The 22,202-nt window shown below is 31.1% G+C and overlaps 1 protein-coding gene across 2 annotated transcripts in view; it reads left to right on the top strand.

Moving 5' to 3' along the window:
• LOC118205479 (ubiquilin-1-like) overlaps positions 1–22,202 on the top strand; it is a 96,720-nt gene that overhangs the window by 5,181 nt on the left and 69,337 nt on the right. Inside the window, exons 2-6 of one of the 2 annotated variants that reach the window (XM_085811097.1) lie at positions 4,183–4,285; positions 10,735–10,784; positions 12,676–12,705; positions 17,879–18,016; positions 21,620–21,745. In XM_085811097.1, the coding sequence (XP_085667223.1) occupies positions 4,183–4,285; positions 10,735–10,784; positions 12,676–12,705; positions 17,879–18,016; positions 21,620–21,745 (447 nt within the window). The remainder of the gene's footprint in view (positions 1–4,182; positions 4,286–10,734; positions 10,785–12,675; positions 12,706–17,878; positions 18,017–21,619; positions 21,746–22,202) is intronic. The other variant, XM_085811098.1, reaches the window with a different exon arrangement.

Genomic DNA, 22,202 nt, shown 5'->3' with positions numbered 1-22,202 from the left:
TAACAACATATGTAAGAAAATGATGCCATAATATTTGAACCCTTAAAAGGAATTGAACTGTCAGCAGACTTTATTTTTTAGTTCATAGTGTATTCTTGAAGTTTTTTTTTTTTTTGAGAAAAAAAGACTCATAATCATTTTTATTTTATTGATTTATTAATTTTTTTATTAAAATTTCATTATTTCTAGCTTTTAAAATTAGTCTATAAATGTTATTTTTTGGCAAAAAATTTAAGCAATTTTAAGTTTTTGGAAATGCTAGCAGGATCTAAACAGCAGTTGTTGATATTTATTTCATCAAATTTTTAAGTCACCCAAGTTGCCCACTTCACCATGCGTATATCTGTTAGTTACTAGCACCTGGGTGTCATTTATTTTTAAGTGCTAAAAGATTTATCAGTGCCATAAATGATAAATTTTGCCTAGATTATGTTTGAATAGTCAAATTTCAAATTTTGAACACTTTGAATAATTTCAGCATGCCTGAGAATAATTTTTCTATTTGATGTTTGAGAAGGTAATTCTGTATAAAAAAGCTTTTAGAAGTTATACAGGGGTAAAAATATATTTTACGGGTGCCCCTTGGTGAGAACTGGCGATTTTTGTGGATACCGAGTTTGTGCAGTTCTTTGACTTGTTATTTTGTCTTTGTGTGGTGAATTTTGGTTAAAAATCACCACTATAGGAAGACAGAGCAACAAGTCAAAGAATTGCTCAAACTTGGTATCCGTGTATACATTGACTTATTTTCCATTGACTTATATTCACTTAAAAAAACGTCAGAAAATTGCACACTCCTTTGACTTTATCCATGTACACATAGACCTATTTTCACTTTTAAAAAAAGTCAGAGAATTGCACAAACTGGTACTTATGTATTAATGCAACCACCTTGGTGCAATTTGGTGATTTTTTGCTGATGAAAATGTAGAAGGTACAAGTTGGTGGTTTTCATGCCTTTTTTAAGAAAGATTTCCAAACTGTAGATGTTTATAGCAAGTCTATAAACATTATCAGCACATGAACTGAAAACATATTTTAGCAATTTAAAATACAAATTTTAATAAAAAGCAAGGAAGAACGGTAAAAATATATTTATGGGTGTCCCTTGGCAAAAATTGCCAGTTTTTGGTGGTACGTTGATATCAGGTTTGTGCAGTACTTGTTATTTTGGCTTTGTGTAGTGCCGATTTTTGCTTCAAAAATCCCCTTTACGCAAAGCCAAAATAAAGAATTGCACAAACTTGGAACCATGTACATATCAACTTATTTTCACGTAAAAAAATTGCGGAAAACAAAATATTAGAAAAAATCACATTATGACACGGATTCAACATTTTTGAAGAATTATTTGAACTAATACAAATGTGCAACACTACAATGCCCTCCAAAAGTTAGAAACACATGTTTTTTGTGTCTAATTTGAGAATGGAGCCACATAGAAACGGAAAATTTACAGGATGTATTCACTAAACAGTTCTTTTATGAATGCGACATAGAATGTTTCTAAATTTCATCACAAACATGAATAACAACAAAATATTGCACTTTTGGCACCTGTGATATACTGTTTCGCCAAGAAACAGTATATCACAGGTTTTTGAGAAAAAATGGTGTAACATTACAAAAATGGGCTCTAATAAGGAATATGCCCACCCCTAGCTGCAATACATTGGTGGCAGCGATATTTGCTGTCAATTAAGTTGTCAGTCAGTGAATTGGGAAGCAACGGCCACAAACGGAGTAAGCCTTGTTCAAGCTTATCTAACGACCTTGAAGGAGGACTTAAAGCATCAGCCTGTCTCCCAAGGTAGTCCCAAAGATGCTCTATCAGAATCAGGTCTGGCAATTGAGCTAGCCATCCATTTCTTCCATTCTGTCACCCTCAAGATATTCTTCAGCAACCTGAGTTCCGTGTAGTCGTGTATTGTTGTCCATCAGAAGAAATTCAGGACCAATAGCAGCGGCATATGGGCAGATATATTGATCAAGGATCTCTTTTTGATATCTCACACCAGTCCAAGTTTCTCCATGGAACACATGCAGGTCAGTGTGACCACCGAGAGAGATCTTAGCCCAAGCCATTATTCTACCACCTTTGGAAATGTGTCTTGCAACAATGTGGGATTGGTTGTATCTGGTGCATTGTTCTCTCCAGATCAGCTGACGACCTAATCGCTGTCCAGCATAAACCTGGACTTGTCTGTGAAGTGAACAGATGCCCATTGTTGACTTTTCCAGGAGACATGTTCTCTTACCCAACATAAATGGGCACCTCTGTGTCCTTGGTTCAAGGAACAGAAACAACTGGTTGTCTTACATACAGCTTGTATTGTGCAGGCATCTGTAATTAGTGGCTGAAATTCTTGTTCCTGTTGTCACTAAATGATCTGGCATGGTCTGAGGCAGAGTTAAATAATGGTCTGTTGCAGGTGTTGTAACTCTAGGTCTGTATGGAACATGTCTTCTAGACACAGAATCTTCGTATTCAAACTGATTCCATAGTCAGTAGACCACACTACGAGAGACATCTAGCACTATCAGCTTGTGACATCACCATTTCCATCCATCCATCTAATCGCCAGCCACCTCAACGAATCGGGTAAGCCCCTTCTCTTGGACATTGATAGACTCTCCTGGATATTTTCCACGATATTATTACAGAACAAAGTCCGTAATCCGGACGTCCATTATCCGGAATAATCTATAATCCGAACCTCAAACTTTTTTTTTGTATGCTTTACGCATGTGCGTTTAATGTATAACGGACAGTATAAGCTAGGCTAAAATTATTTTTACTGATTCTAGGCATTTCAGTTAATGTTGCAAATTGGGCTGTTCCTTAATCTTCTAATTGGATCCAGCTTACTATTTTTTGCAGATTCTTAGAGCAATTTTATAAAAATTAAGCTTGAACTTTCGATTATGTCTGAAAGAGTTTTCAATTCTGAAGCTGCCAAAGGATCTACAGAGCGAAAGCATTTTTCGATGTCCATCAAACAGAAAGTGGAATTGCTGCAAAAAAATGGATAAATGCATATCCGTCTCAAAATTATGTGAGGAGTATGACATTGGAAAGTGAACTGTGTATGACATAAGCAAAAAGAAAAAGGAACTTTTTGAATTTTTTGTGGATTCCGACACCTCATTTGCAATGAATAACAGAAAAAGGGTTTGTAATGCTAAAAATGACGATCATGACAAGGTGATTGAATGGGCCAGAAAGAGTCACAGCGAGGGCGTACCATTGATGGGTCCAATGCTAATGGCTCAAGCCAAAATATTTCATGAAGAAATGAACTTAAACACTGAGTGCACATATTCTACAGGCTGGTTAACCAAATTAAAATCGCCATGGTATAAGACAATTAAAAATTTCAGGTGAAAAGCTTCAGCTGATACTGAAGCTGCTGAACAATTTGGAGATGAATTCATTGAACTCATTACTAGTGGACATTTATCTCCAGAACAAATTTACAAAACTGATGAAACTGGTCTTTTCCGGCAATATATGTACCGCGAAATACCTTGGCAACCTCTACAAGAAAAAGCTCCAACTGGTGTCAAAGATTCCAAAGCGAGACTAAGAATTTTAGCGTGCGCAAATGCTGCAGGAACGCACAAGTTAATGTTCAGCTCTCTAGGAAGCACTTATTTCCCCCCCCTATCCTATTAAGACCCGTTTATCATTTGTGTATTCACTTTTAATCCTTTTTTTTTGGCATTTTTAAATTATGAAAGTTGGTAAAAGACAGGATAAATGCAGTGTATTTAGACCAGTATGACTAGCTGTCAAAAATGAGTCAGTGTAATTCTGTTCTTCAGTTAAATGTTACTCAATCCCTCAGTACAAAATTCAAAATAATTGTGAAGATGTTAAATGTAAATCAAAGCAAAATTGAAAATAAGAAATGAAATGGATGCACAGTGGCAGAGATTACAATATTGAGAACATTAAAGGTTTGGCTTGTAGAAAAGAATATGACTGCAGTTAACGATGTGGTCAAAAGCTAGTAAAAAAGGGGATTTTGAAGCAGCAGAACTGGTTTATAAATGGAAGAAAAGAGACATTATCTTATTACTTGATGCGATAGTGAGGCATTTGTTTTGTTTACTATTATATTAATTGTTATTGCATGAGTTACCTTTTTTTTTTTAATATAAAATGTTCTTAATTTTCAGTTGAAGGAGGAAGTGGCAAAACAATTCAGCACTACCACTGAGCAAGTGTGTTTGATTTTTGCGGGTAAAATTTTAAAAGATCATGAAGACATTAAAAGTCACAGTAAGTGTGTTTCATAATTGAATATTTTGATTTGTTTATAAAGTTTAATTTTTGTGTGATAAATTATTATTACTAACTATTGTTCTATACTATTAAGCGAACATTATCACATGCCAATATTTAAAGAAATTTCATCTCAAATTCAAAGTTCAAAAGTGTTTAGTATTTTAGATTAAATTTCTTCAAAAGTTGGTATGTGACAATATCCTTTAAGTCAAGCCACTGAGGATCTAAACACACTCTCTAACTACCATCCTTTTTCTTTACTATAACAAATGAATTTACAGATTCTGAAGTTGATTAATTTTCTTAATAATACCACTTTTTCCATTCCTGCCAGTTCCTTTTTAATAGACTAAGATTTTTCTACAGGGCTCTGTTTTACCAAGCTTCTAGTTTTAATTCAATGTGATAGGTATAACAAGTTAAATCACTGCAGTATAGAACTATAACTCCAGCTGAAAATTTGACCTGAACAAAACAAAATGGAAGTGGTAAAATGGAATAAGTTTTCACCTTCAGAAGAAAGAAGTCTGTTGCAAATTAGAAAATACAGTACAAAATTCGAAATGATCTAAAATTTGGTTCTTTGGATCACAGTAATTTTTGTTTAGAATTTTCCTTTCATAATGGAGATACTAATGACGAATCATGATTATTTCATCACCACATGACTGTCAACACACTGCAGCTTGAGAAATGATTCGTGCAGCAACATCTGAAAATTTTTTATAATTTTAAACATGAATAATTGAATACTATTGGTCATGGTAATCTTCTATGCTGACATTATGCTTGGCGATAATTACAAACTTCGGCTGTGAGGTGTTGAGTGTGTTGATGAGGAAATATTTAACAAATTTTTTTTGCTATGCAGAAAAAATAGATTTTGTAAATGATACTGTTAGGCCAAAAGGTTACATTTAGAGCTGTTTGAGTTAAGAATAACTAAATTGTTATTCAATTAAGCCCAGGTTAGCTGTAGGAGCCTGTGTAGCTGAATTTAGTGAAGCAAAATTTTTAGAATTTAGAGAAGCAATGAAATGAGGTTATGGCAAAAATATTTTAAGGCACTTGGCAGTACGCTTTTGGATTCCAAGAGACTGCACAAGGCTGCAAAGTGCCTAACACTTTAAAGCAGCAATCATCAACACTTAGAACTTCACGGCATCTGTAATTAGAACTATCAAGATTTTAATAATTTACATTCTCGTTTCGCATGGTCAGTTCATATTCGTGTTTATTATGATCGTTATGCTTATATTGTGAGCATATGTATGAATATTTATAATATAGTTGCAGTAGCTACTGAAGTGTAGATAAACTTCCAAAAATGGGTTTATTTTTACACACATTAGCTTTCTAAGGAATAATATTCGGAATGACTTAAATAAAAGGAAAGTAATCGAATAGTCATAATAATTTATTTTCCCCCCCTAATACATTATACAGTACGGAGGTTGGGAGGTTCTCCGCAAAATCTGTAATATTGAAGCAGCGGACTTTTTATTTATTTATTTTTTTGTCACTGTCCAATCTGGATTGAATAGGACTAAAAGTTTTGCGGTCTACCCAACCCAAGGGAAGAATGATTCTATTCTGGAAATTTAACGGTCTGTTCAAAATTAGAATCAAAAACACCCCAGAGTAGTAAGTCTCTTTCTTTTCCTTTATTTAGTTCTTTATTGTCGGAATACCGACAGTTGTTGATTCCGATTGCTTAATATCACGTATGGAAGAATTACGCCGCACGTATTGCGCAATAACGTTTGCGGTATTTTGCAGAGATAATTAATTTTGATGTTCAGTCTGAGATTTATTTATGAACACTTAAAAGAGTTTTACTGTTCTTTCTAAGCAGAATATTTCTCAGTTCCGTTGGTCTATTTTTATATGAAGCACATATCGGAATGTCAAAATCATTTATTTAGCCGAGCAATCTAAAAACGGCTACAATCTCCCCTCCTCCTCTTCTTCCACTTATGCTCGACTATACGGAATATTCGGCAATTTCCGAGTATGCGGGTTAGTTAAGCTTTTACTGTTAAAGGATGACTGCATGAAGCAATTTCCCGTCTCCTGTTTCAGAAATGTTCCTCTTTTACTTTGCTTGGAATATATGTTAAGGAAAAACAGTTATGCAGTGAAAATTTAGAAAATGTTCAGAATTTTGATTCAAGTTAAATTCTTTAAATATTAATATAAGAGGAAAAATAAATTGTATTTATTATTAGGTGCCAAGCGAATTCAATTAATATGACTTATTATTATTTATTTTCCATATTTTGAACTGAAATTTCATCATTAAATCTTGTAATATAGTTTAGTTCTGCATAGTTTTTTTTTTTTCTCTCATTGTAAACGAATTCTGTAAATTGAACTGTCATTTAAAATTTTTTAAAAAAGAGTTAATTGTTTTCCATGGTTGAGGTAATGCTTATTCTTTTAATAAATATTGCATTGATCATATTTTGAATTGCAAGTCTAATTTTTCTTTTAAGGTTATGCAGTTGTGTATAATGTAATTAGACAGGCGCTTATTATTTTTTTTTTTTTCTTAAAATGTGCTTGAAAAGTGCTTACAGGTGCTTATTTTTTAACTAAAATGTGGCTATGAACCCTGTATGTAGTATTTGAATAGAACATATGTCAACGATTAGATAATTTTTCAGATGATATATTTTTGCATTCTGAGTTATAAAATAAGTGGGATGTATGTTAAGTGAAACTAGTGCCAGAGTATTGCTATGGTAAATATAGTGAATTTTAAAAAACATATTTATTCTATTGTGGTTTATGCGCTATCGACAAAGTAGTTTTAATTAAATTCAATGAGTTTAAATGAAGTGCAGGGAAAAATGCATATAATGTAATATTTTGCAGAAGGAAGTCATGTGGTGTACACATTAGACTTTTTTTTTTTTTTTTTTTTTTTTTTTGTATTTATTGTTTGGTCATTACCAGAAGGCTTTCATAAAAGATTTCTGAAGTTTTTAGTGATATAGAAGGAGTTCAAATACATGTGGCTTACTTATTAGTTTGGGGGAAAGATAGAAAATAACATGATAAAGAAGGTGCTGGAAAGTGCCAGAGGAAACAATGTTAAATTAAAGTAAAGGCTAAGAAGAAGTAAAAACAGTCTTACTACAAAATAATTTACTAGTGGCATATGCATCTAAGGCATTAACAAATACAGTCAAAAGTTTTTAATCCGGAATGATCTATAATCCGGACCTCAAAGCTACAAACTTTCTGTGCATGATACCTTTACGCATGCGCGTAACACGTTTACTCATGCGCGTTTAATGTATAACGGACGGTATAAGCTAAGCTAAAATTATCTATTTCAGTTAATGTTGCAGATTGCGTTGTTCCTTAATCTAATTGGATACAGCTTATTATTTTTTGCAGACTCTTAGAGCAATTTTATAAAAATTAAGCTTGAACTTTCAATTATGTCAAAAAGAATTTCTGATTCTGGAGCTGCCAAAGGATCTACAAAGTGAAAGTATGTTTCGATAACCATCAAACAAAAAGTGGAATTGCTGCAAAAAATGGCATATCCGTTGTTTCTCTAATCATTCTGAAATCTGTTTATCAATTTCACTCTGCTCTGCGGGGAAGGAAACGTCGCGGCGCGCAATGAATTACAAGTTGATCTACCAGTGTTATCCTTATCTTCAGGACATATGTTTTTATTTTATTCGGCTTATAATTCCTTACTAAATGTAGTATTTCATCTCGATGTACTCAGTCTTTGATATGATTTAAATCAAATTCCTCGTCATTATAAATATCATGAATGCACATCAAATAGTTTTCTGGTTGCAATTTTCTAATTTCGACTATGGTACTGTATGCTTTACGCATGCCCACAATTAAGCTTTTTTTTTTTTGTAAATTTTGATACCCTTTAGATCATAATTGCTTCTTTATTTCATAAATTACGGTTTCATATTTTTAATTTTATAATTTCTGCATGCCATCTTATCAGATTTAAATTGATGATCTATAATCCAGAAAAACCGATAATCCGGAATCGCCGAAGTCCCGATGAGTCTGGATTAAAGACTTTTGACTGTACACAGAAGGCTGATGCTGAAATTTAAAAGGAACTTCTACTGTTGTATTTGCATGTGAGAAATTTCAAATATATATATTTGTTAAATACAGTTGAAAGTGACCATAAACCATTGGAATGAATTTTCAAGAAGCCATTGAGTAAATGTCCAGTAAAGTTACAAAGAATACGTACACGCTTACAGCTATATCAGTTTAAGACAAAGTGTAAACCAGGAAAATGAACTTTGTATAACAGATAACATTATCAAGATCATTCAGTGATAAAGGATCTGATTTCTTTGAAGGAGACATAGAAAGAAGCTCATGGTTGAAATAGAAGTATATCATTGACTAAAGGCAAGAAAAATTTTCAACTAGAAATTTAAAAAAAAAAAAAAAAAAAAAAAAAGAACTGCAAGTTTTAAGACAAAACCTCAGAAGTAAATGGATTAATATTTAAGACCTTTGTTGTTATACCTAGAAGTTTCTGAAAAGGCATGTTAAATAGAATTCATTAAGAATTAGCAAAATGCACAAGCAAAGTAGGAGAAATATTATACCAGCCAGGAATGTCAAAAGAAATTGAAGATTTGGTTCTGAATTGACTAACAGATTTGAGTTTTCAAAATTTAATAGTAAAGAACCAATGATTATTATACTATAAAGAAATACTTAATGGCCCGTGGGAAGTACAGACAGATCTCTTTTATTTTCAGAGCAGAGGTTATCTAATAGTTACAGACTATTTTAGCAAATATGTTGAAAATGGACATTTAAAAGATATATCATGTATATGATAAAACAGTTGGAATCATTTTTTCTAGGGTATGGTATCTGGAAAATAGTGTATTCGGATAATGGTCCACAATATAATTGCAAAAATTTTCAAAGAATTTTAAAAAAAAGCGGGGGGGTGGAGAAGATGGAAAAGCCCAAATTACCCTCAATCAAACATAATGTTTGAAAGACATATTTAAACTGTCAAAGTGCATGTTAGGAAAACCTGTTGTTGACAACAAGTATCCATACTTAATATTACTGGAATATCATATTATGTACCTATTTCAGCTAGAATTAAATCATCTTCAGAATTGATTATATGGAAGAAAAGTGAATGAATTGATCCCTATAAAAGATAATTTCATCCAAATCAAGCAACATGTAGAAGAAAACCAAGATTTACTAAACAAACAAACATTCCAAAAAAATTATTGCGATAGGAATGCAGGACCATTAGAAGCAGGTAGGAGATCATGTTTTTGTAAATGAGAAAGGGAGAAACTGAAAGAAAACTGAAAAATTACAGAACCATGGTGACCATGTTCATACAGGATTATAAGAACAGATGGAAGAATTACAGAAAGGGACAGAAAAGACATTCTTAAAAAAACTAATCAAAGATTTCACAGTGGAAAACAATTGTAGAAACAATTAAAAGACTTGAAAGTCACATTTATGAAGATGTTCCAAATTCTGAAAGAGGTGGTGTATCGGCAGATTTTACCAATGAACAAAACTAAACTACTCAATCTGGTAGGACTGCTAAAAAGCCTTATTATTTAAAAGAGTGCGTGTAATCTTTTTATTTCTAATAAAAAGGAAGATGTCACATATATAACTGTAACATGTAACCATAACTGTAAGCTATGTAACTATAATTAAACCGCTGAGAACAGAAAGTGCACAATCACCATTTTTTTATAATAACTTGTAATTAATGGAATAGGTTTTCACTTAAGTAGATCGACCAGCGGTTTTGTGGTAAAATTGCATAAGACGGGTAATTCCAACCTGAGTACGATTCCAGGCAAATGGGCTGGCAGCATATGTATTACCCCACATGTAGCATGTATGCGAGCCAGTTTCCTTTAAATGCTCCATGAAGGCCTCGCTCCTGTAAGCAATAGCCCTAGTGTGCCTTGCCATAATAAACTAAACCAAATGTACATAGTCTAGAAGCATAGTATGAGAAAAATGGCTTGAATATATTGTTCAGGATTACTGAAGATGATGTATAATGTGATGAAAGTAAAACAAGGGTAATCTTTCTCTTCTTTTTTCTTTTTTTTTTAGTGAAGCATTAATCTCTTTTTGGTTTGAGGGTTAGGTGTGATTGTTGTAACATAAAACAGTTCTTATGGAATTCAAAGCTTATTAAAGTTTTTGACATCGTTTAGGTTGCTGTATTATTTCTATTTTGCCAAATAAATTACCAGTTGTTACAGTATCAAATTCTAAATATGCAAAAAATAGTTGTAAATTAACTGTATTTAATCGAAGCAATCCATTTGCAAATCTGTCATAACTTTTGTCAGCAGAAAAATATTTATTATAAATTAAGCTGTGGATTATTTGCTTTATATATTACATTTTTTATATATTTGCAGACATCAAGAATGGATTGACTATTCATCTGGTCATTCGAAGTGGCAATAAAGTAAGTTCATTTTAAGATTTTATTATACAGCATACTCATATTATACAGGAATACATATACTGGATATGATTTTGGGGAATCCTGATATTATCGCTTAATACTGAAACAGTATTAAGCAAGATTTTACTGTTGTAGTTATTTTGTATGCGTCATCAAAAAATACCTGTCAACTTAAAATGTTTTTCTGTAGAAAGAAGTGATTAAATATAAAAGGTTAATGCTATGGAAATGGTTAAAAATTTTTAGTTTAGAAGTGATACTTTTTCGCGAGTCAATACATTTTATGTATAAATTTATTATTTAAGGTAAATACTGTTCAGAGATTGTACTGTATAGATTTGCATCATTTGAAACTGAAAATTGTGTTTAGAAAGTCATTTTCAAACTACAGTTTGCATTTAGTTGGAAAATGATTTTATTGTGTATATTGCACTGTCATGTTATCTGAATGCCTGTAATTTACTGAAACAGAAATCTTTTCTGTTTCAGTAAATTTTCAGTACATTTCAGTAAAAATTATTTCAGGAGACTGAACAACAGTCTTATGTAATAATATAATAATTTTAGAAACTAAAATTTCAGATTCTTTCCGTGGATAGCTTCTTTTACATGTATTAAAAATTAGGTAGTAATATTTTTCAGTTGTTAATAATATTTGGAATTTAATTGTCCATAAATATAATTTTATTTGGCAGTACAAACATTCAGTAATTAAAAGCACAGTATTAAATATATTATAAAATGTAAAAATTATCATAAATGTAGAGTAGCATAAGAACTAAAAAAAATTAAGAAATTTTGTATGAATGTATTTTGTACTTGAAGTGAGATTTTAATTCCTTCCTTTCAGAACATTCGTATGTGAGAACATTATTCATCTCTCAAGTTATATAAAATTTTTGATTATATATGCTCTTAGTATAACTGCTTTCCTTTAGAGCTCATGGTCATTACATAAGAAAGGTATTTAAGCACTTGATATAACTCATACATGTGTAGAATTTGATAGTAAGGCATATTTGAGATTTGCACTTCAGTGCATTGTAAAATATTATGCAGTAATTCAGTTAAATTAATTTTTGATTAGGAATAATTTTTATTATAATTTACCTTTCAATGAAATTAACTTTCTTGAAGAAAATTTCATGCTTTTAAAAGTAAAACGAATAGAAATGATAGGACTGTAAAAAATATATGTTTATGATATTTCAGAGGCTTTCTATATCTGTATGAATGAATACACAAAGCAAATAAAATTAATTTTCTAAAGAAATCATGAGTGAGTGAGTGATTATGGTGCAAAAACCAAAGATGATTATAACGCGTCATTAAAGGAATCATGAGAAAATTCAGAATATTCAAATTTAATGTGAAGCCCTATATTTAATAGCAGTATGCTGTATGAAAGCAATTAGGGATGAAATCTCTAGGGACATCAAGCTTGACAGTTTACCTAACCTTCTCAGGTGTGAAAATGGAAAAGGAATGGCAATTGTTGTGGTTATTCCCATCTTTTAAACTAGAAACATCATGACATTGTAATGGCCATCCTTGTTTGTAAAGGCCAATTTTTAATGTTACTAATCTTTGTAAAAGAACTTATTGTTTTGGATTTTATCAAAATGTGTGAAGCAGTTTTATAAAACTAATATTGTGAATGGAGTGACCTCCTTTTGAAGTTTTGACTGCTTCTTATTTTCATATGTTTTCTGCTAGCAGTTTGATGCATGATTTAAAAAAAATTAGTTGCTTTTTGCTCCATATGTAACATTTAAATCAACTTTTACTTTTTAGCATTAATGTAAATAAAAAAGGCATGTGTGTTAAATTCTTAAATGTATGATATTTTATATACTAACAAAAAAAAGTAGTAACTGTTGTTATTTTACAGCAACAAGAATCGCCATCATCAACAACACCAGTAAGTTCTCTTAAATATTGTTACGAATTTTGTATTTAGATAGCTAATTTTAGTAGAATTATAATTAAAATTGTTTAATTTCCCCATGAGCATGCAGTGCAGTGTAAGACAAATGTTAAGAGAAAGCTATGCCAGAAAAATAAAAATACAGGAGCATGTGCATTTAACATTGAGTAAATGCAATTCGATTTAGTAACACAGTAAGTGTAATTGACCGCTTACTATGTTAGCTGTAACCGTAATTTTATCCTCTTATTGGTTTCCGGAAATCTCGAGAAGCAGAAAATGCTAGAACTATCTCGTGCGACCGGTTGAAAACCATTTAAAGCCAGAGAGAGACATCTCAGCTCAGTTTCTTAGCTGTTGTGAGTTGCAGTTCCACATGAACTGAGATAAAGTGGATTAGTTTCCTCTTCAAATGTGCTGTGGATTGTGTTCTATTTAATGTTTTTTTAGTAGTTTGAAGTATAACTACTGATTATTATTGCATGATATTGTGAACACTTGTATGAATATCTCTGAGAAAAATTCCAGTGGTCTGATATATTTCTTTTGATAAGAATACATTTTATTAACCTTTTATCAAATTTGTGTGCATTCAATCTGTTACGAACCCATACATACACAACAATATATATTACTGTTTATATTCGTATACATTACTGTTGTGTTTATTCTATCTATAATGTAATTTGAAATTAAAAATTCTTAGTAATTATTGTAAGATGGCTGCAAACTCTGTTTTACTGGGAAAGTAAGTTTTTCATCACACGTCCTAACTTCATTGTAGATCAGCGCCTTTTTCAGTTGTTAATTTTTACCCTCTACTGAGGAAAATATTTCCTAGCAATAAATTTTTTGAATAGTTTTTTGAATAATTGAAACTTAGATCATACAGATTCCTTTCCCCACCTTAAATGTTTTCAGTGTAATTTTTTAATTAAATTAAATTTTATTTAAATTGCCTTAATCTGCTTCCACATTTATAGAACTTTTATGGAGGTTACACCAATGTTTAATCAGTTAATTTTAGGTCATCTGGAAAATTCTGCAGTTTTTTAAATTGAAACTTATCTACTTTTAATTATTTTGCTGCTACCCACAAGAAGTTACTTAGACATAAAAGGAAGCACCGTCTTTTCTGCTCGTATTGCATATAATTAAAGCATGTGTAGGGACATAATTTTTTTTTCAGTGCAGTGTGAAGAATAAAAACTGTTTCATTTACATCATTTTATTCTGTTTTATTTTTTTTTTTTAAGTGGTAGTCAGAGTATTCGTAAAGTTTGTTCTATATATGGACAGAGGGCTTTTTCTGATGATACAATTCAAAGGTGGTTTGAGAAGTTCAAGTGTGGGATTTCAGTCTTGGAGATAATGCCTGTTCTATATGACCATCATCTGTAAACAAAGACCTATTAAATTAAACTATTGTTGAAAATCCACATTAAACACTTAAGGAACCATTAACCCATTAGCCGCTGGTGTTGCATTGACGCAACGTATATAAATATAACTACGTAAGATATTTTATACCAGCAGATGATTTTGTGTAGGGAATATTATGAAGATTATTTCTGTAAAAAAAAATTATTTGCCTTCAACTATCATTTTGTTTATAATAATTAATCTCGTACTTTAAGCAAAATTTTGGACCGGCTATTTTTGCTGAAAATATTTAACGAAAGAATCGAATCGCCCTCTTTATAAGTGATCTATTTTTAGTCAAAGTCACAGTTTACATCAGTCAGATATTTATATTTATGTTGGGAAGGAAGGGAAAACAGGTGTTGTGCTGACGTAACGTCAGCAGAAAACGGGTAGTCAACCTCCTTTTTCACTCATTCCTTTCAATGTTCTGGTTGTTTGAAAATGCCTATAACGAGGTATCTTTCATTATCAGAAGCCCTTCAAAGATTTTTTGATGAAGAAACAGATGATGATAATGTTAATAATGACCAGAGGGAAACTGATGTTGTTCCCCAGAAATTGCAGAATCTAGTGACGAAGAAAAAGGAATGGCAATGTTTTAAATAATGATAATGATATTTTACCAAATGATACTGCTGGGGAAGTTGAAATTTGCGTAAGAAGTAAGTTTCAGCCTTCTAAAAGCAGTTATAGTCATACTAAAAAGTTTAAAAAGCAGAAGACTGAAATATTGATGTGGATAAAAAAGGAACTGTTAGGAAGAACATGAAGAAAGAGATAGAAGAGAAATTATAAAAGACAAATTACAAGGTAAAACTAGTGCACAGATTTTCGATTTTCGTTTTGGTTTAGACATTTACTCTCTTCTCGTTGAACAGATAAATATATACGCTCAGCGGGGGGGGGGAAAAAAAAAAAGGCGCCCAGGATTTATTGCATCTGAAGCCTTATGAGAAGATTTATTGGAATATTATTGCTTACAGGATATCATTCATAACCTCAAGAAAAATGTATTGGTCTTTTGATAAGGGCATTTCTGTTCCTGTTGTACGAGAATCGATATCACGTTTGCAGTACAGGAATCTGAAGCAGAATTTGCATTTGACAATACTGATAAATTATATGAGGTGAGACCGTATCTAAACTTACTAAATATCACCACTTTTTGCTACTGGAAATATAAAGTCTCTTTTAGATTTCAGACGCGAGAATGCATTATTCCTTTTGCAAACTCCCATTGAGAGTGTAGAATCAGCCAGAAATAGATCAGAAACAGGAAGACCTAAAAAATTCAGCATTCAAAAACTGTTGCATGGAGATGGTAGACATTTTATCGTAAAGTCTGTTCATAACACAAGACTTTGTTGTAAAGAGTACCATAGCCAGACTGTTTATAGATGCAAAGTATGTAATGTAGCTTTACATCATGATTGTAATCAAGCTTTTCATGCTTGAATCTTGCAGTTGAAATAATCTGTATTTGTAAAAGAAATACAATGTACATTTTAATGTTAAATTAATTACAAGTAAAGTGATTTGTAGATTTATAAAACGTTATACAGCTAAAAAGTAATCCTGCGCTCCACTCAAAAGAAACATCACAAGAGTACAATCCTACTCATTAAACATCCGTATAGTCTTATTCCGCTGACGTTGCGCGAACGCAACACTCGCATTTTCCTCAGGTAAGAGCATTTTTTTTATTTTCAATGTAAATTTATGTTATAAATGCTTAATTTAATATTTGTTATTATTTTCATGAGAAAAGAAACATTCCTTGTAGTTTTGGTGGTTAATGGGTTAAACAGCCTAAATACAGTCAAAAGTCATTAATCTGGATTCGTCAGGACTTCGGCGATTCCGGATTATCGATTTTTCCTGATTATAGATCATCAGTTTAAAAATGGTAAGATGGCATGCAGAAGTTATAAAATTAAAAATATGAAACCATAATTTATGAAATAAAGAACAATTATGATCTAAAGGGTATCAAAATTTACAAAAAAAAAAAAAAAAAAAAAAGCTTAATATTTATTTGTTTACTTTATTAAACATTTCTTTCAATGTAAGTTGTTTAAGTTGCTTCGTTTTATGTGATAATACTTTCTCTTTAATTCTATAAACAGAAATAATTTCTTCTTCAGTTACAACGTTCCGCTGTTCAAGTCCTATAATTGCTGTGTCGAGAATACCGACTAATTTGTCAATTGAAATTTTTTTGTTTTCAATAACCTCTGTGTCATTTTCTTCACTATCGGAAGCAAATTATATTGACGAGAAATTTGACTTAATTTATATCAAAGACGGAGTACATCGAGATGAAATACTACATTTAGTAAGGAATTATGAGCCAAATAAAATAAAAACATCTGGCCTGAAGATTGGTTAGAGAAACGAAGGATATGCTTTTGTCCATTTTTTGCTGCAATTCCACTTTTTGTTTAATGGACTTCGAAACATACTTTTACTTTGTAGATCCTTTAAATATTAGTAAATATATATCGGAAATTCTATTTGACATAATCAAAAGTTCAAGCTTTCTTTTATAAAATTGCTCTAACAGTCTGCAAAAAATAATAAGCCGGATCCAGTTCGAAGATTAAGGAACAACACAATCTGCAACATTAACTGAATTAGATAATTTTAGCTTAGCTTATACCGTCCCTTATACATTAAATGCGCATGCATAAACATATTATGCACATGCGAACATGCATATTCGCAGCTGTAAAGGTCTTTCTGTGCATGCGTCAACACGAAGCATGCGCAGAAAGTTTTTAGCTTTGAGGTCCGTATTATAGATCATTCTACATTATGGGTGTCTGAATTAATGACTTTTTGACTGTATTCCAAAAAGTACAGTATGTGATCATTTGAAGAAGATAGGGTATGTATTCTCTGACAATGTATGGCTTCCCCATACTTTAACAAAGCAGAATATGCTTGTTCAAATCTTGGCATGTAATTCTTCACTTAAAAGAAATAAAGAAGCTGCTTTTTTGAAATGGCTCATTGCTGAAAGATGAGAAATGGATACTATGCAATAGTGTTACAAGAAAAAGATCATGGGGTTAAGCCAAAAGAACCTCTTTTATAAAAAAGAAAGAAAGAAGAAGGAAGAGACTTCTTCCCAAAAAATGGTTTTATGTGTGACTGGACTACAAAGGAATTATATAATAATAATTGTTGCCATTCACTTAGACAATAAATTCATAAAAATACTGTACCCAGATGATAGCTTTAAAAACAGTTATGAAAGTACATAGAAATGACCAATAGTGGAGGCATCTTCTATCATGATGATGTTTGGCCTTATGTTTTGATGAGTATCATGCAAAGGTCTTATTGAGTATGGCTGAGATGTTTTATATCACCCTCTATATTCACCAGACCTTTATTCTGTGTTGCGAATCTTGTCAGGTCATTTCTGAAGATCGGGTGTTTGTTTTCATGTGCATTATAACATTCAAAGGTGTCCCTTTTTTTTTTTTTTTTTTTTGTATATGTATTGTGTTAGTCTTTTATGGATTACCTTTGGTCTTTCCTTTTTTTTTCCCCCTTTAAGACCTGGAAAAGTATATTTAAATGCTACTTAAATATAATTTTGAAATAAATATGTTGAACATTTATTTAAAAAAAATCATTCAAAAGATTGTGAATGCAGTGTATTATTGCTTTTAGATTAATGTTAGGTTAACAGTGCTCTTGATATTTTTTAATACATTTGAATATTAATTTTCAGAACCCAACCAATCCACCTGGAAATATGTTTGGGCTTGGGGGTTTTGGTGGACTTCCTGGAATGGGGGGGTTAGGAGGCCTTGCAGGACTTGCCAACAGTCCAGCTTTTTCTGATATGCAGCAAAGAATGCAAAGAGAGGTATTATTTTCTGTATTTTTTAAATATTTCTAGTAATTAAGATAATTTATTTTCATTTCTTACAATTAAATATTTTCTTTTAAATTTTTATAATTTATGTCTGTAAAAATTACAATAGTCACACTTTTCTCTGTCTTACATTTTAAATTGTAAAAAAGCGTTGATTGTTATTTTCTTTGTTCAAACCTTGTCTCTGATTTGAATAGACTAACCAATATTTTGATTTGTTCACTCATTTGTAATAGTATAAAATGGTGAGCACTCTCATATTGTACTTCTAAGCTTGGGTGCTTGAATTTTCAATTGTTGTTTTATTATAAATGCAATTTTAAATTATGTCTGAGCATAAGGAATACAATATAAAGTCTGAGATTCGGAATCGTTTAGACTTAAGGTAGTTTCCGGGCCCTACCATTAGTTTAAATCTAGTAAGGTGACATGAAACATGGCATAATTGGTTTTTTAATTATTGCTTAGTTCGGATAGATGAATGCTACCCCCTCCCCTTTGCAAGGCGGCCAGCACCAGAGCTGATGCATCTGTACTGGGTGGCAAAAATTTTAGAACTTACGGGAGCACTGAGTGGGATAATCAGGGATGGTGACAATTTTAGAATTTAGGATTTGATAGATTGCTACGATGTAATGTTTAGCCAGGTAGTGTTTGAAAGTGACATACAGGAATCTTGGTTAGTTCGGAGAAAAATGTTATTTATGGAACACCTGCTTCGTTTCACTGCTTCGCTTCATTTTTCCATTCGTAGATTTTATTTGGAGAGGAGGAATATATTATTAGTCCAGAAGGGTTATTAGCCTCAAAATGGCATTTTGTGTTATCACTTTTCGGATTGTTGCCACCAAATATTATCATCCTGTATTATAAAATTAAATAATGAAGAATCTGCATGTATGTATGTATGCCTCTCTCATTGTAAAAAACAATGGTACCTGAAAAACCACCAAATTTTGAATAATATAGTCCTCCACCTGAATATAAGCACCTGGAAGCCAAAATTTGTCTATTTCATATTTTTGTAAATCTATATTGATTTTTTTTACTTTTTAACAGAAATTAATAAATGGGGGGTCCCATAGTGACCATGCAAATCTTTAAAATATATGTAACTGTTATTATGAAATCTTATTTTAATATTAATTATTTGAGAATGAAATCAACCTAAAAATTATCAAACATATTTTTACAAATATGTTAAATATTAGATGTTTAATAATGCAAGTTTGTTTTGTTCTTATAATGTAGTTGAAGAATAATGTTTTGCATAGATAATTGTTTTAATTTATTCTATTTCCAATAGCTAATAACTTCATAATTTCTTTCTATAATGTTTTCTTTAAAGTTGTAAATTTCTGTGTTTGGAAAATTAGGGTACAGGAAATGTGTGAGAATAGTGCTCGAAATGTTATTTTTCTTTGTCAAATTCCAAAAATATTAATTTAAGGTATGGATTGGAGCTGATCAGAAAGTACTGAATTTGCTATTATTAATTAGAAAGTCTATCAGTGTAATTAATATTTCATCACTCGATCAAGAATTGGCCGAATATCATGAGAAATCCTAATTTTCCTCAGCGTTAAGTAAAATATAATCTTCAACTTTATTCTGTATAAGGACGCTTTGATTATCTGTATTATTTCCAAATTTTTGTTTCCCTTTAATGACTAAATAATTTTTATCACTTTACTGTTCAAATAAATGGCTGTATTTATGAGTGATTTTTCATGATCATCACTAATTTTCAATACTATCTTAAAAGAAAAAAAGTGATCAATTTTTAATGAATAATTTTTCAAATTTTCTCTAATGCCTTATTCATGAATTATAATAAAGTATTATTTTTTTAGAGTAAGATAAATTCAATGTAATTTACATTGTACATCAAAGTAAAATGGATTATTCAGAATATTTTTAATATGTATGCTTATGAAATTATGACAGGAAGGGGGAGTGAAGGAACTTTTAAAAAAATCCTTAATGAGTAGCTTGAAATATTTTTGCACAATCTTAGTTAACCCTTAAGATTAACATTCTTGAGTCCAGTAAGTTTAGGAATCTCATTTCAGTTGCAACAGTTTGAAGGAGACAAATTCTCTTGGAAATAATAAATCAAACAACTTCATAACATTTCAGAATAGAGCTGGAAAAAAGTTTGTGTCAAAATGTTTAAAAGAATTCAAATTAGTTTATTTGAATCAGATATCTAAAATTTAATGCCAGTTAGATTTCAGTATTTTAGAGCAAATATTTCTTTTATGTTACTACAAATATCTGCTTAATTTCTTGAACTGAAAATGAAAACTTTATGACTTAACCTTCCAGCACGCATGCTTCGATTATTTTTCCATGAGCATGTGCACATCGTATTTTTCCAACGCCTGTTATTTTACCGTTTTGGGCATGAAAAATGACAGAAATGAGTGAATATTAGTAATATGATGATGTACCATTGAGTGAATGAGTTAATATTGATAATACATATGATGTATCATTGAAATGAAAGTAAATTATGTTTAAATGTTTATATTAGTATAATGTCTTACTGGTTGCAAAACCTAATTTTAATTTTAATATTTTTATTTCTAAAAAAGAGAAATAAACGAAATTAAAAAATAGTAATAAAGAATGCAGTTGAGCAAAAATAGAAAAACAGAATGCTAAAGATTCTTCAATGTTCGAAGTTCTCATTGCATTCCATGCAAGTAATTTCGGTAATACAATGACGTTTGCATGGGTATTTTGCATTTTATAGATGCTGATGCTCTTTTTTTTTTCTCTGACAACATAATCCACATGTTCCTCTTTTCGATAAGCAATGCTGTGGTACTTCATCAATAAAAGTAACATAATTATGATTTAAAAAAATTGAAATGGAAGGTAGTGTTTGGATTTTGGCACACCATTGAAGATGCTTTTTCATGAAAGTAATAGATAAATTCTTTAGGAAGATCCTTTGGCATGGTGCTGTGTTAGCTGGCTTGAGGTAACAGTGCAGTTTCTTGAGTAACTCATGTATTTATTTGTACATTCCAAACTTTCACCAAGGATATTTATATAAATTATTTTCAAAAATGATCGTATTTCATCCTCTATATTCTTTGGCATGAGGTTTTAGGCCAAGTAACACTTTCAAAATATTCATCTTTTTCGTCTTTGGGCAGTATGCATACTTCTCTTTTCGCCATGTAGAATATTTATTTTTACCATTGTAAAACATATCATTATCATCACCCGAAATATTGCTAAGATTCATTGCTGATATTATTCATCTCAATATTATATAAAAATTATAAAACAACAAAAAAAGTCGTACGACTTCCTGTTGGCACATTCCAGGATGTGGAGAAGGGTTGAAAGGAGGAATAGAAATCAACTTGAGATGTCTCAGCTGTGATATGGGAAAAATATGCATTAAAAACAGAATTTGTCATAAACTTTGCGCCTAGCACATGTGTTGGAAGGCTAAAAAACTGTATTTAAACTGTAACTAAAATAATTTGACATTAACAAATGACATAAATATCTGATATAAGTCCTAAAGTAAAGGATGTAATTTGTCGTTTTCTAATAATTTGCAAAATTCCATAGCTTATGAATAATCCAGAAATGATGAGACAGCTATTTGATAGTCCTATTGTGCAGTCCCTATTCTCCAATCCAGAGACTCTCAGAGATATGATTATGAATCATCCTCAGATGCAGCAGATTATGGAGGTAAGCAGTAAAATATGAAATGTTACAAAATAATTATTTGATAACATCATATTATTTTGTCTGATGTATTTAAATGTTGTGTATTTTACAGCGCTTATAAACAAGCTGTGGATTTAAGGAGCTGTTTTTCTTCTGCTAAAAAGATTATTTTTAAATTATGTGTTATTTTTTGCAATAAAAAAAAGTTGTGAATAACCATGAAATTTAGCATTATAGAATTTAGTATACATAATAAAAAAAAAAAATCACCAAGCATTTTTTTTTTTTTTTTTTTTTTTTTTTTTTAATGAGAGAAAACATTATTGTAAAATATCAAGATGGTACTTAACTTTACAGCTATTTCAGGTATTGAGTTTGAAAGAATAATTGCAATAAGCACACACTTATTAATTGTTTATAAAATAGATTAAAAGAGATTGATTCCTTAAGAAAAGGAAAAAAAAAATCATGTTCGTGA

The sequence above is a fragment of the Stegodyphus dumicola genome, chromosome 2 (assembly GCF_044657685.1).
Source record: "Stegodyphus dumicola isolate Sdum_Otavi_A_Nest chromosome 2, ASM4465768v1".
NCBI lineage: Eukaryota > Metazoa > Arthropoda > Arachnida > Araneae > Eresidae > Stegodyphus > Stegodyphus dumicola.
This window is presented reverse-complemented; position numbering and strand designations above follow the sequence as displayed.